The sequence below is a fragment of the Ambystoma mexicanum genome, chromosome 2p (genome assembly GCF_040938575.1).
Source record: "Ambystoma mexicanum isolate Mex_15411 chromosome 2p, UKY_AmexF1_1, whole genome shotgun sequence".
Classification (NCBI taxonomy): domain Eukaryota; kingdom Metazoa; phylum Chordata; class Amphibia; order Caudata; family Ambystomatidae; genus Ambystoma; species Ambystoma mexicanum.
In genome coordinates this window covers 1,402,681,461-1,402,697,040 of record NC_090923.1, presented here as the reverse complement: position 1 = coordinate 1,402,697,040, position 15,580 = coordinate 1,402,681,461, and the positions used below count along the sequence as shown (strand labels likewise).

General features: G+C 47.7%; 1 protein-coding gene across 30 annotated transcripts in view; it reads left to right on the top strand.

The window, feature by feature from the left end:
* Positions 1-15,580, top strand: part of MAP4 (microtubule associated protein 4) — a 2,534,981-nt gene that overhangs the window by 1,212,787 nt on the left and 1,306,614 nt on the right. For 26 of the 30 annotated variants that reach the window (XM_069645850.1, XM_069645857.1, XM_069645873.1 and 23 more), the window contains 2 exons: positions 10,068-10,277; positions 11,807-12,499. The exons of 3 other annotated variants lie outside the window; for them this stretch is intronic. In XM_069645850.1, coding sequence (XP_069501951.1) covers positions 10,068-10,277; positions 11,807-12,499 — 903 coding nt within the window. The remainder of the gene's footprint in view (positions 1-10,067; positions 10,278-11,806; positions 12,500-15,580) is intronic. One more of the 30 variants, XM_069645870.1, reaches the window with a different exon arrangement.

Here is a 15,580-nt window from a genome sequence, read left to right as displayed (position 1 = left end):
AATGTTGAGCCTTTGCCACCTCCCGTGGTTGTGCATGTGTGTACTGCTATGTATTCTTTATTCATGAGCATGTGAATCCATGCCAGACCCCATGCTGGAGAAGGAACAAGTTACTTACCTGTAACTGTTGTTCTCCAGCATGGGTCTGGCATGGATTCACATGCGAACCCTCCCGCCTACCCCTCTGCGGCTCTTCACTTGGTCATACTGCCACTTCACGTGCTTCCAAATCTGAAGATGGCTGCCAGAGGCGGTGCTTAGGTAGAGGGCAGTCATTGGCTGTGGTCAGTATGACGCAGAGACCAGTGATTGGTTGTTACTACGAAAGACAGATCAGAAACGAAACTGATACTGGTTTTTTCTTTACCGAGGATTCCCAGCCTGACGACGGGGAATATTCATGAGCATGTGAATCCATGCCAGACCCATGCTGGAGAACAACAGTTACAGGTAAGTAACTTGTTCCTTCCTTTGCCGTGGACTGTTGCTCACCAGGAAAGCTTTAACGCAATCAGATCAGCACTTGTAACTCACCTGCTATACGAAACTCTTTACCCTGTTTGTGCATGAAAGCCAAGGTTGTGCGTTGTCTGTACTAACGCAACCGCAAGGGGCTACAAATAGGCCATGTGAATATAGTTCCTCCACTTGGATCCAGTTGTAAAGGCATTACTAAACTGTTTGTGAGTTGTTGCTGCAGCATTATCCATGAAACGAGCAGATGCCATATTGTTTGGACACCATGTCACTCTTTCAGTCCCTCACCAATAGACCACCTGATGAATAAAACCAAGACCCAACATTTAATGAATGCCAGGCTTACTAAGTATGAATGGACATTATTGGCACCACATATTGCATTGCGATTCAGCGTTGGAATACCCTGAATCCAGACACCCAGCAACCCCTCCCTTCTGATGGTTCTGTTGAAATGCAAAATTGTGCACAAGCCACTGATGAAGAGACAAAGGGACCGGTGGATCTGGTGGACGTCCCTGTCGAACAGCCGGACGGTTCTTTGTATTTATATGGGTCTTGTTTTAAATTACCAGATGGCACCTCTACAGCAGCATATGCCATTACAACCTTAAAAACAATAGTTTCAACCGGTACGATTCCTCAGCATTCAGCCCAGGCAGCCAAAATGATTGCCCTTACCAGAGCATGTGAACTCAGTGCAGGATTTGCATTAACCATTTACACAGATAGCCAGTATGCTTTTGGCATACCACACAATTGTGGTTGCCTATGGGGTGAAGGAGGGTTCCTGACTTCACATGGCACAAAAATACAACATTTTTTTTTTATCTTGAAATTACTGAATGCCCTGACATTACCAAAGAAATTTGCCATCATTAAATGCAGTGCACACAAAACGATTGTAGATGATTTAGGAAAAGGCAATGCTTTTGCTGATCAGACTCCCAAAGCAATTGCTCAGACTTCTGTATCACTTATGTATGTCTGCCACGCACTAAAAGAAGACACTGTGACATTTGACACTATAGAGACGGTAAAACTCAGTCTGAGGCTACTGCCTGAGAATTAGAGGAATGGAAACAAACTGGGAAATATGTAGATGGTTGTTGGCTAAATAAGCAAGATCAGGGAAAATGGAAATTACCCCATATGTATTTACCTTTAATGCTGTCCTATGCTCATGGCCCGTCTCATGTAGGTGCAGAGGCAATGTACAAGTTGCTCACTACAGTGTGGAGTAACACTAAGATAAGACCAGCCATTGTTGCTTTTTGTAAAACTGGTTTAGGGTGTGCGCTCTATAACATTGGGAAGAGTGAGGGAGCCCCAAAAGGACATTTTCGGTCACCTGAATTTCCCTTTGAAGCGTTACAAATGGATTTTTATTGAATTGCCTCCCTGTCAAGGAAAGAAATGGGTTAGTGATAATATGCATGTTTGGCAAATGGGTAGAAGCATTCCACTTTAAAGACAATACTGCATTAAGTACTGCTAAAATACTTGTAAATGAGTATTTACCCTGATTTGGACTGCCTCACACTGTTTGGAGCGACAATGGTGTCCATTTTGTCAATACCACAATGGAATTAGTGTGTGAAGCATTAGGCATACGGTACAAATTCCATGTAATTTATCATCCCCAACCAGTCGGATTGGTGGAGAGAACAAACTCCACTTTGAAAAATAAGGTGTCCAAGATATGTGTTAGCAGTTCCCTAGGATGGGTAGACTCACTCCCACTAGCATTATTCTCCATGACAACTGTTATGCACTCAAGTGTTGGATTGTCTCCTTATGAAGTAGTCACGGGCTGCCCAGAAAACGTATGGGGCATGTCAAATCCAAAGAAACTGAAAAATGTGCCATATCAGCTGTTCATCTAGTTAACTAAAAACCTGTCTATTCGCTGCAAACAGGTTGCTGATGGTCTACCAACACCATTGGAGGGGTCAGGATACAGCATCCAGGCAGGTGACTGGGTATTTAAGAAGAACATTCAGCAAGCATCAGGACTGCAGCCCAGGTGGAAAGGGCTGGTGAAGGTATTACTCGCCACTCAGATGGCTATGAAATGTCATGGCTGCAAGCATTTGGTCCACGCTTCACATATAAAGCGAGCACCATCTTCTCCGTTACCCACACCATTGTCTGCCGTGTCCGGTGCTGAAAGCACCCCTTCTGCTGAGACATTTGACACTCGCATCATTGCTGCTAGCCCCAAAAACATTGCTGGAACAGTAGAGGGGCCAAGATAATCTACGACCAAGGAAATTATAAGGAATCCCTTTCCGCGAGAGACAACTGCCAGGCAGTCAAGACTGCCAACTTTAATGGACTACTTAGGGGTGCAGTAGCACAAAGAGGCACTCCAAGGAGCAATTATGCCCTGTGAACCTGTCTTGTTGGAATTTCTTTTTGCTGTTTTGTTTTGCTTCATACACAAGCTATGCCAAACCATGAGTGTATGGCTATTTCACCCCAGAGATGGTCCGTGCATCTCTATGCTTATGTCAGAGAAAACATTGAAAATTGTATTGTTCCAAGGGGTTCATGTATGCAGTACTGTTAGGATTGATTGTTTGTGTGTTAGGTGGGTGATTATTTCTGGAATATTATGTAGCGCCATCCTTGTTTGGTATAGTAATCAGTGTTTACAATGCCACTCTGTCTCCGATCCAGCAGTATTATTGGGAAAGGATTATAGAAAAGAATACCTTTCTTTCACTGTTAAATAACACACATGAAATCATCAATAGAAGAAACTGTGGTTATAGGTCAAATGTTCGAAAACAAAAGGCTCGAATGCCTTTTTTTCTACAGTAAAAGGACCACTTTTTTTTATGGGGGGTTCCGTCCCAGCCCCCCCCGTTTTCCTTTTATAAAGTTTTTTTATACATGCTAAACTAAAAAATATATAAATATATACATTTTAAAAAATCAATCCTTTTTTTCGGTCCTTTTACTGTCGATCAAAAGGTCATTCGATGCTTTTGATTCAAAAATTTGACCGGACACCAGAAACTGTTATAGCTGTCGTCTTCCTCCATGGGAGCCACCTCCAGTTGTCTTTCCAAGGAGGACAAGGTCCTTGATTCGTTGGGCAAACGCTGTTATGCCATTTCAGGACTGCATCTGCAGCAAGCCAATGCCCTTTTAACCGCGGCTAACCAGAAGCTGTGGGGGGAGCTTGGGGAGTTTCTGCCTGACCTTCCTTAGGAGTGGCAAGCTTCAAGCGCTGGTCTGGCAGATGTCTGGGCTGTTGCGCAGGGCCTCATGGAGTCTTCGGTCTCCCACATCGACACAGCCAGTAGGGCTGTGTTTGTGGGTCGAGATGAGAAGGGCAGCATGGAGGCATGCCACTAACATTTCATCTGGCGTGCAAGAGCGGATCCTAGCTCTTCCCTTTCAGGGCATGGACCTCTTTCATTCGTCATCCGATGACGACTTGACAAAGAAGAAAACCTCCACTCAAACCTGCCAAGTCCTTGGCCATCCTGACAAAGCCAGGGCAGAAGTCATTCACTCAGTCTCGTGGCAGGCCCGAATTGAAACTCTGCGCTTTCACCCGCTTCAAGGGGTTCTGGCAGTGCGTTACGCGGAGGTCTGACAGGTCACTTATCGACAACAGGAGGAAGCAGCACAGTACATTGTGCAGGTTTTTGTGCTCCCCTTCTTCTGCTCCCGTCTCCGACGCCATGAAATAGTAATGTCAAGGTCAGGGAACACAGCTCCCCAATGGGGTGTCCGACTGGCTCTTTTCCAGGACAGCTGGAAGTGTCTCTTCAAGAACCTTTTGATCCTATCCATAGTCTCCACAGACTTCATCTTCCTTTTCCTTTTCTTCCACCATCCTCTCCTTCTCTTCGTCAGATCGGGTCCCCGACTCTTTTACAGGAGGTCCTTTCGCTTTTGGAGATCCAGGCAGTAGAACTGGTTCCTCAATCAGACAGGGGCTCTGGCTTCTACTCCAGCATTTTTGGCGGTACCCAAGAACAACCAGACTGGCCTGGGGGGTTGTCCTGGACCTGTCATTTCTCAATCTGTCTTCTCATCTAACAGTCGCATCGGAAGTTTCTGCGGTTCAAGATTATGTCGTAGCACTTCCAATACAAGGTGTTGCTTTTCGGCCTGTACTTGGCCCCTCGTGTCTTCACAAAGTTGATGACCGCAGTGGCGGGTCTCCTCCACTTGGAGGGCCATTACCTATATCCTTATCTGGACAAGATGGGGAGCAGGTGCAAGTGGATCTAGGTCACCTGGCCTAAGCCCCGCCCACCTTCTTAGACCTGCCTCTTCCTTCCTGCTCTTAACTATTAGATCAAGGACATCTCTCGCCCGGGCGTCTCTAGCGAAGGGCAGATGAAGAAAAGGGCAATTCCTGTTTGTGCCTGTTCAGACCAGGAGGACCCAGGGCCCGACCCCCTGCTCAGACAGCAGGTAAGCATGCACCAACATGTGTTACTCCCTCTGTCCCCACAGGCCATTCCCACCCCCTCTGGTCCCCCCGTGATGTTAACTTGTGCCCCCACCATTCTCGGACATAGGTGTTGCTCGTTTTACTTGATACTTCTACCCTGCTCTCCGCTCACCCCCTCAAGCCATCTTCTGCAGGAGTCTGTCCTGAAAAATTCTGGTTTCACCATCACCGTCCTGTGGCCAATGCTGGATTTGGCTTTTAAGGGCTTCATTGATTCACAGTGCGTCACCCTTTCTCAGCTCTTATACTGGACTTCCTTTGCATCTTGTACTCATCGTGGCCGTGAATCATGCTGTTCCCATCTTCGTCTTGTATCCTGGCTTGCAACATTATGTGTTACTACTGACTTCTGCAATTGTATTCACTCTCCCCTCTTTTGACTGCTAACTCTCTGTTCTCTCCTCCTTTCCCTTCTCCCTTCTCCCTTTTCCTATCTCCTCCCCTTACTTTCTTCTATGCACTTACTCTATCAGAATTGTCCCTGGACCTAGTATGATAGCAACCTCGTCTGTTTCCTCCCACCTCCCCTTACTGGTTTTTTCGTCCCCTCCCACCTCCAGCACTATCTGAAATGTCGTCAGGCCTAAAATAATAGTCGCTTGTTTTGTTCCTCCCCTACCTTTCTGCACCCCTCTCCCTCACCTTTCGTTTTTCTCCGGCTCTACCAGAAATGTCATCAGGCGCAGTACGGTAGTCGCCTGTCTGTTTGCATTTCCTTCCCACGCTCCCCCTCCCTTCCTTATGTATGGGCTGAGTACGATAGTTAATTTCACATCCTTACTGTTCTTGGCCTGTAAGAATGTCATTGTATTTTCCCTTGTTCCCTCCCTTGCCATGAAGCTCTTTGAAACACATAGTGTATAGGCGCTATATAAATAAACGATTATATATCATAACTGGCTGCTGAGGGCGGGTACACCAGAGGGGGGGGTGGTACACTCCTGCCAGATTGACGGATATCCTTCATCAGCTGAAGTTTTCCCTCAACCAGAGGAGGTCACAGTTGTGCCCATCCCATGATCTGGTCATCCCAGGTATGCGTTGGAACACTGCTGTTCAGCGGGTGTTCCCCACGCTCGAGAGACTTCTCTCCCTCCGCAAGGTGAAAAGGCACTCTTGGGCCAACGCGACCATCTTGGCATGGTGCTTCCAGCACCTTCTGGAGCTTATGGCCTCCTGCGTGCTCACTGTGCAGCACGCACGCTCCAAGATGAAGTGCCTCCAGCTCCACCTGGTGGCCATTTGGGATCGGGACATGGGGTCTGTTCGACAGGATCCCAATACCCCTGCTCCACCAGCCTCATCTTTGCTGGTGGTTGATGGACAGCAATGTTTCTGTGGTATCCCTCCTCCTCTTTTTCGGGCTGGGGGGTGACTCAGGAGGGCTACACGATTCATGGTGCATGGCCCAAGGCGGAAGCCCTTCTGCATATCAGTCTGCTTGAGTTTAGGGCAATGGGCCTGGCCCTCATGGCATTTCTGCCCCTCGGGGACAGGTCGGTTCTGGTCAGGACGGACAATTCTACTACAATGTTTTACTTGAACAAGCAGGGCGGCACCTCACCCTCTCCTCCCACACCAGTCCCCCCTCCTGTGCATGGAGGCGGTAGTGATCTGTGAATGGGCACGGTCGTAGGGCATTTGGATTTCAGCTGTCCACCTGCCGGGAGACAGCAATGCAGAAGCGGACCAGCTGAGCCGCGTGGGGTTCAACACCTATGAATGGGAGTTGCACAGAGACTCCTTGTTGCCCCTGTTCCTACGTTGGAGGTTTGCAGACCTGGGCTTGTTTGCATCTCCTCTGAATTCCAAGTGCCCCGAGTTTGCTTCCTGGGCAGGCTGGGTCCCGGGTCTCTGGGAGATGCGTCCAGATCTGTTGGCACAGCCACACGTGTTGTTTTCTCCTCCTCCTCCCCCCCCCCCCCCCCCTGCTCCAGCAGACCCTCTGCAAGTTCCGGGCTTCGGGTGGGCCTCATCCTGATTGCCTCCCATTGTCCTTTAAGAACCTGGTTTTCGGATCTACCGGATGCAGTATGGCGGGGCAGTGGAACATCCATGCTAGGATCGGGTCTTGCCATTGGGCTCGTGGCAAGGGTCTGGATCCTGTTACCTGTCCTCTGGATGATGTACTGGCTTTCTCAGCACACCTGGCTCGTTCAGGAGTTCAGGTGGATACTTGCCGCACTTATTTTGTGGCCATTGGTGCTTCCAAGAATTCCCCTGAACATGGGTTTTCAGCAGCCAACCCAGTGGTTAAGGCCCACCTCAAGGAGCTGTCTATGCTTATTCCTCCGGTCCATAGCTGCATCCGGTCTGGGCCCTTAATGTGGTTATGGCAGCTATGCAGCACAAACCCTCTGAGCCGATGGCCTCTATGGACATCCGGCTGGTAACTCTGACGACGTTTCTATTAGTAGCTTTCACCTCTGCGTGCAGGGTCAGTGATCTTCGGGCGTTGTCTTCATGCGAGCCCTCACCACGTTTCACAACGGCTAGGTCCTCTTGTGCACTCGCCCAAACTTCTTGCCCAAGGTGGTCCCTTCAGTTCATCTGAATCAAGAGATCTGCCTACGGGTGCTCTTTCCGAACCCGCAATCAGAGGCAGAGAGGGCCCTACAGTCCTTGGACCTCTAGAGGGACCTCAAGTTTTACCGCTCTCGGATGAAATCCTTCTGCAAGTCTGTGGCATTGTTTGTCACGTTTGGGGGCTCCTCCCCCTGCTCTCAGGGTTCCAAGGCTTCCATCGCCCATTGGATGGTTCAGGCCATTTCAGAGGCGTACACGGCCATGGACAAACCAGTTCCTGAGGGGATTCATGCCCATGCGGTCAGAGCTAAGGCCACAGCAGTCGCGTTTCAGAGACATGCTTCTTGGGATGTCATCAGCAAGGCGACTACTTGGGCCACTCTGTCTGCCTTGTGTAAGCACTATTCACTGGATACCAGCTCCAGGCGTGAGGCAGGTCTTCACAGCTCCACCTTATGGTCTTGTTCGGTGGAATCACCTACAAGGATGGAGGCAAGGGGACGGGATGTATGAGTAATTAAAGTTACTCACCGTAGTGACTAGAGTATTCATAGTCCATAGTTCCCTTTCCTCCATACGTCCCATCCACCTCACATGCTTGTATGCCAGGGGCTAGTTGCAATAGGTTTAGCCAGGTATCTAAGCGTCTGATGTGGACTGAGGTGAGGTGCCGGAGGGCAGAGCCTCGGCAAGGTGTTTTCACGTCCTAGGCCGCGCGCTGTGCTAAATTTAAAGGGAAAGCTCAATTTTTCCCTGCCAAAGGTTCTGGTGCTGTCCCACGTTGGGGGATGCCTACTTGTATGGAGGAAAGGGGTCTATGGACTACGAGTACTCTAGTCACTACAGTGAGTAACTTTCATTTTGACAGTCTTGTTAAATTTGCTCCAGTGTGTCTATCATTTTGTCCATATGATGATTGGCCTACAGAAGTAAATGTTTATGCTCTACTGTTTTAGGCCTCTCGTTCTCTGTACTACTTGTCCCCTCTCTGGTGTGCTGATCTTGCGTGTTATTTTCTGGGGCACTTTTTGCAAAGCAGGCTGGGGTAGGCAGTCAATTTAACACAGCAATGCTAAAATAAATCTCCACCATAGATGAGCTCCCAAACCCCATAGTTTTCTCGAATGGCGCACCCAGCAAAGTGCTTAGTAGACCTCGCATCCATTAAATACATTCTTGACTCATTGCTGTTACGGTGCACAGTTTACCATGCACTTATTGACAGGGGGGCACCATGCTGCATGGTTTTGCTCTCCTCCTTACTAACATTATCCCGGGAAGCTTCTGTCCATGGTCGCAATGGGACCAAATGGGTCACTGCCATCCTGCTTCAAGCCGGCCTCCCGAGCCCTGCTGCTCCTCCATGTTTGTCCTACGCCTTGTCTCCGAGTGCCCCGTTCCTTTTGCTGAGCTACCCAAACCTTTTCCAGTCAACCATCTAAGGTTGGAACTGTCGTCCCCCTGCCTGCTCTTCCAGCAGCTGGTCCGCGCAAGCTCACCAGCTCCGCCAGAGGATCATGGGCAGGCCTCTGCATGCCACTCACTCCACATTGATACCGCATGCATACTAATAGAGGTCTGTCCCGGCAACCACTTCTGTCCTCTCAAGGACTCCTGATGGCTATATAGACCAACACTCTGGATTGCGCCTCCCATTCCTTTGTGCCAGAGGACTGATGAGCCCCTCCAGTTCCACGGTATCTGCTGTACTATCTCTGCCCCAAGTGCTTCACTTTCACCCTACATGCCCCACTTCCTCCTGGTGGGGTGATCGTTGGCAGTGGGCAGACCGTTTACGTTGGTGGGGTGGCAGAGTTGCCGTAGATCATTGTTGCTCATCTGCCATCTTGGCTTATCCCCCTATTGTCCATTTCTGTTTGTATATATCCATATTTATTTTTAGTAATGTTATCTGTATTTATCCATGTTTATATTCGCTTTGTAAAAAATAAAATATCATTTGCATCTAGTGTATTTCCACTTTAAAATACAAAAATAGCGCTTTTTTGCCTGTAATGGGAAGTTCATAGAACTGGTTTCTTGCACACCAAGTCAAGATCAATTTTCATCTTGAAAACAAACATTTGCTGCTCGTGCTGATGTGATAAACATCTCTGTATCTCTTTATGCAACTTCAAAGGGAAATCACTTTTTGTAGCAGATCAGTTGTTTTACTTTGAAAAGCCATTGGCATGCAAGGCAGAATTGACAACCTGAAGATCTAATCGGGACACCTGAATGTCCCTTTTTTTCTGCTTCTTTCAAATACAGAAAGAAAAGCGTGCTTTCCTTCCTTCTGTATTTGTGTAAAAATCAGTAAACACAGAAAACCAGAAGCCTTAGTTCTAACCTAACCGTGTCTGCTAGCAGCATACAAGAGCCTCCATACATGAGCTATTGTTTCACTTGCAGGCCTGTTCCCATTTCCACAGTGTTACATGCCTTAAGATGTTCTAAAAATATATTTGCAGAGTCAAAATTCAAACTAGAAATGTGTTGAAGCAAGCATATATGCATCATGAAGTGATGGTTAAAACTATGCAAGTGATCATTGGGTCTTTGTCCCTCTCTTATTGCTGTCTAGTCTCAATGAATCCAGCTGATATACTGAAATATAATGAAAAAGTTCCAGAGTCCTTAACTTTCGAAGCAACTACAGTTCCAGAACCCAATGCTTTTGTTGAGGATGAGTATTTGCTGCAAAGCTCCCCCAAAAGCTGCATAGGAGCAGGGATGTCTGATAATGTGTTTGTATCACAGCAACGTCATGAGCTTCAGCAAGAACTCCAGGAAGGTCAGTTACAGGGGTTTTCAGTTTGAATTTGAACACAAACCACTTTCTTGAGCGATTGACCTGCTTTAGACACTGTGGTTCCTTTGTTTTCCTATTGGTTGGCTCCTGCTACTCATTGATATAGTTATCTTTAATTCAATCGTTGACCATAATCTCTTTTGGGCTCTGGAAGCCCTATAGCCCCACGCTTACTGTTGCTTTCTTCATCTCTGCGTAACGTGGCATTTATTTTCCCTCTCTGTGCCCAGTTTTAGGTTCAGTGGAAGTCATGAACCATTTATTGTCTTAAAGGGGGTGGGAGGGTGGACATCACAGTGAAATTAAATTGTATATTGAGCCCAACCATTTTGCGGTTAACTTTCTCTCTACTGTTACTCAATCTTCCTTTGACACTGTCAATCTGCTATCCTTCTCTGCGTATGAAAGCTGATCACAAAACCTCTAAGCATGCCTGCGTGCTGCTCTCCACCTTTTCCCAATCCATCATTGTGTTGGCTCTTCATTATCTTCTTGGACTCATTGACTTTTGTCCATTTTGAGAGACCTTTTTGTACTCTTTACTAATCTGTCCTTCTTAGCAACTTTAAACTTTGCTTTCCATATCCTCTGCCACTGATCTGCCTTTTTCTTGACCATTTGAATTCTTCCTGTTTTGTTTTGAGACACTTTCATATGTGGACAGGGTCTTAATATGACCATACCCTGCCTCGTCTGTGGTTCATGTTGCTCACATTTTGTCATTCTAATGTAACGTTTGGCTTCTTTTTGTGAATAAATTGGTGCCCTGATCAATGTATCGTTGTGGTGTCTGAATGTCATTCTTCGGCCATGCATGGGATGCAATCTAAGGTGCCCTTTTGAACGCTCTGTTTTGTTGTCAAATTGAGTCAAAGATTTTGTTCCTGAGCTTTAAATTGTAACCGTTTTCAAAATGTTGGCACCAAAAAAGTGTTTTTGGTTTCTTTGATTCAGGCCACACCTCTGTGTATACACACTTTATACACGGTTTGACCTGTATAGTGTATTTTGACAGTGTTTTCTTTTAATCCAGAATTTCTTGCTTTTCTATCGTTGCCACCCTCAACATTGGTTCTCCAGCACTGGTTGTTTCATCTTGATTTTCGCTCTCCCCTTATTGCAGTCAATCAGTGTCACTCTGGGCAATGGGTTCCTAACTTACTTGTATACTTTTGCATGAGCATGCCCACTTGATCTCCATCACCTATTCCTTATCACTTCAGTATGTCCTTACCCCGTCTATACCTGTCGTTGCATCAATCTTTCAGCATACTCTTCTTGCAGAGAAGTTGAGTTCGACTGTGACATGGTCTTCATAGATTCTTTCCTTGTCACAATGCCAACATTTTGTACTGGTGATGTGGCTCACTCTGTTCAAGTTCAGAAAGGCTCCTTTTAGCACTTGATGTCATATGGGATGTTTTAGTTGAAGATGTGAAATCCTGACCTGTTTTATAAGCTACATGTTTGGTCTAACGTAAGTTGGTTTTCTCTTTTTCTCTTCCCTGTAGAAACATCAGAAATAAAGGAAGCTCAGGAATTTGAGAAGGAATTATCATTTGATGCAGTTGCTGTTCCAGTAAAACATGATGCACCTGAGAATGAGTCTTTTTCACAACAGAATTCAGAGCCAGATAACATCTTTGCAGTATTTGGGTCTTGTGGACCTGCTTCAGCATTAGAAATTAATGACACTTCATCACAACAGATTTTGGATAAGGAGACCATCCCTGTGGTGTTAGTAGCTCTTGCAGCCGAGTCATCATTGGAAACAGAGATACCAGAGGATAAGTGTTCCTCACAAGATAATTCAGACCAGGAAAGCCCCCTGGAGGTACTAGGATTCCAGGTTGCCACCACACTGTTAGGAAAGGAGATACCAAAGGATGAGTCTTTATCACTGCAGGATTCTGACAAGCAGAGTGTCTCTGAAGTATTAGAACCGCATGCCACCTTGGAGGTGCCAGAGGAAACGTCTTCACGGAATTCCAACAATGAAAGCATATCTGATATATTTGGATATGATCCAGCAGCAGTCAAATTTGTATTTGGGGAGGCATCTTTACCACTGCAGAATTCAAAGAGTGGGGGTATCCTGGAGGTTTTGGAACTCGATGCAGCTACTGTTCCTGTAACGACTGGTACAGTTGAGGATGAGTGTTCATCACAACAAGTTTCATTCCCTCAGCAGGAACCTCTTGAAGGTAACTTGTAGGAGGTATCAGTGGAAACCTTGCCACCTGGAAAATATTCTTTGGGACTTTTAAGCTTAGGTTTTTGCCTTTCACACTTGGGTGCCTACACTGTTCTTTTGCTTTCTTCAATGTTATCTGATTTACATTTGTTTCTAGTACTTTTCATGCGGGTTAGCTCACAAGTTCCATTTTTCTGTACCTTGCGAATGCTAGGTAAATTATATTTTCTTTTCAATTGTGTACACACTTTGGCTAATTGCACTGGGCAATTTCAACACTGTGAAACACTTCAGATATTTTAACATGGTTATTACACCTCATGGCTTCTTCCATTTTCTCCTTCTGTCCATTTTGTCTTCGACCTTTCACGAAACCTATTGCTCTGGTGGTGGGCCTCATAAAATCTGTCCTACTTACTGATATCCCTCGCACTACGCCCACTGTTACCTCTTGCTGGTTCTATTTCTTCTTCTCCTCTTGACCATTCCTCATTAACAGTACGTTGGGATGATAGGCTCATCATGTTAAGCACTCTTGGGTGTATATATATATATATATATATATATATATATATTCGCATTCACACACTTGAATCGCAACAGGGCCAAATAAATTCTTCATCCTTCTGAAATTAATAAGTACCTTTTAAATTGGTTAACAAGTATTATTACTTTGCTTAGTAGATCAGTGAATCGGGTGTGAAGAGCTATTTAAAAGGTGAATATTATCGTCGTGACCATGTTGACCACTTGGTATCCTTTTGGATAACTGCATTTTCCCCCAGTCATCTTAATGGTCTGGTGTTTTATTTGTCTGTGGCCCTCATTACGACCCTGGCGGAAAGTGACTGACCGGACCGCCACAGCGTAAATAGCGTTTCCGCCATTGCACGAAGGAGCAGAGTGCGGCCCATTCCGACCCATCGGGCACGAGCACCACGGCATGGCGGAAGTGCAAAGTCCGCGATGGCGGAAATGACCCCAAAACGGCCCACACCGCCGCCGTACGGCGCCCTAGGTGCAATACCGCCACCCATCTCAGCGGACACCGCAGTGAGCGCCAACCGGAAAGTACGGTGACCGTAAATATACGGAAACGGAAGTAAAAACATGGGCCCGGAACGGGAAACATCCCGCCGTACACCTATAAAACCACAAAATCCACACAACCACTAAAAACACTACCCTGAGACAGACCACAACCCGTCATCCACCCTAGCGAAACCAAGAAAAATGGGAAAAGTAGCGAAGAAAGCTTGCGACCGCAAGCGGCAGGTCCACTTCTCCCGTGAGGAACTCACCGTGCTAACAGAGACCCTCCAGGAGAATGCTGCCGTCGTCTTCTCCACGCAAATGACCAGGACGGCACTTGCGAACAAGAAGGTCATATGGGCCCTGGTGGCACAGCGTGTAAGTGCGGTGGGGACCGCACCCCGCAACCCACAGCAATGCAGAAAGCGATGGGACGACCTGCGGATACGCGTCCGTAGCATACTTTCTGCCAACCGCAACATTGCCAAAGCCACCGGGGGAGGTCCTGAATCACCCATCAAGTTGACCCCCTGGGAAGAAATCTGTGCCTCCACCATTGGAATGGAGAGCATAGAGGGAGTCGGAGGGATGGAGAAAGGAGTGCAGACATCCGAAGAATCAGGTAGGTGGCCCAAATAAAACAATGCTAAATCCACAATTTCCAATCATGTGAAGTACCATGTGTCCCCATAGTGCAACAGAAACACATGTCCAGGAGAACGTCCACACACATTGGCCTGATAGCGCACTTTAAAACTCACAATAAATACATAAATAATTAAAAACCCCTAAAACACCCACTACACGTGCAGCAGGCACACCCTAACTGCAGGCTGCCAAACAACTGCACCCTCACTCCACACACAAATGAAAGCACCTCCAAGGCCCCGACCCAAATCACCCTCAGGTACCACCCCAATGCATGTGATACAATGCCATTCCAATTCCCACAGACCCATTATTAACCCTCGCCCTCCTTTACTCCACCACAGGGTCCGATCCAAACGACGAGCATCAGGACACCCCTACCAGCACACCTGCAAAGAGGGCCAAGACCAACGGCCAAAGACCCTCCACCTCAGCTGCACGGATCAAGACACACAAATCAGGTGGCAGCACAGAGGAGGGAACATCAACAGGCACCCCAGCAGCCAGCATGCCCACAACACCACCACCACAGGTCCCCCCAATGGATGCCACAGAAGGCACTGCCTCTGGTGGCAGCAGCACCATAGGTGACACCCCATTGATGGCAGCATGCTCCGACACAGAAAACGGGGATGTCGAAGTCAGATCCATCCATGACCTGTCCCAATCCCCCTGTCTGTCCCATCCCGTACACCATGAGGATACCACGCAGGGGCACCCACAAGACGACGACTGGCCATCCCCCACAAGCCCTGTGGCAAGGCAACATGAGGTCACCAGCCCCTCTGTGACACCACCGCAAATGGCCACGGCCCAGCAGAGGCAACAGTCCCTCGACCAGTTAATCGTGCAACAGCAGCAACTGGCCACGCTCCTCAAGGACCATGCCGATGAATGTGGGGGCACTAAGGCAGACATAGAAACATCAACTGAGACACTTAGGGCAGAAATGGAGAGAAGTACAGAGACACTAAGGGCACAAATGGAGAGTAGCACCGAGAGCCTGAGAGTACAAATGGAGAGTAGCACCGAGAGCCTGAGAGTACAAATGGAGAGTAGCACCGAGAGCCTGAGAGTCCAAATGGAGAGAAGCACCGAGAGCCTGAGGGGGGAACGGCATGCGACGTCCAAAGACGTATGTGCCGAACTTGCCGTAGTGCGCCGTGTGCTCACTGAGCTCTCACAAACCCTTAGGGACATGCATGGACGTGAGCAGGCAGAGACATCATCCGTTGCAAGTTCCGTCCAGGGCAGCCCCCAACGTAGATCTGGGAGGAACCTGCGCTCCACAGGCAGGGGTGCCCCTGATACCCGCAGAGGGGGCTTGCAATAGCGACTGCCCACTGACGATGAGCATCTTTGGACACTGGTGTTCGGGGGGGAGGTAGGAGGGTGGAGGGGGTGTTTTGGG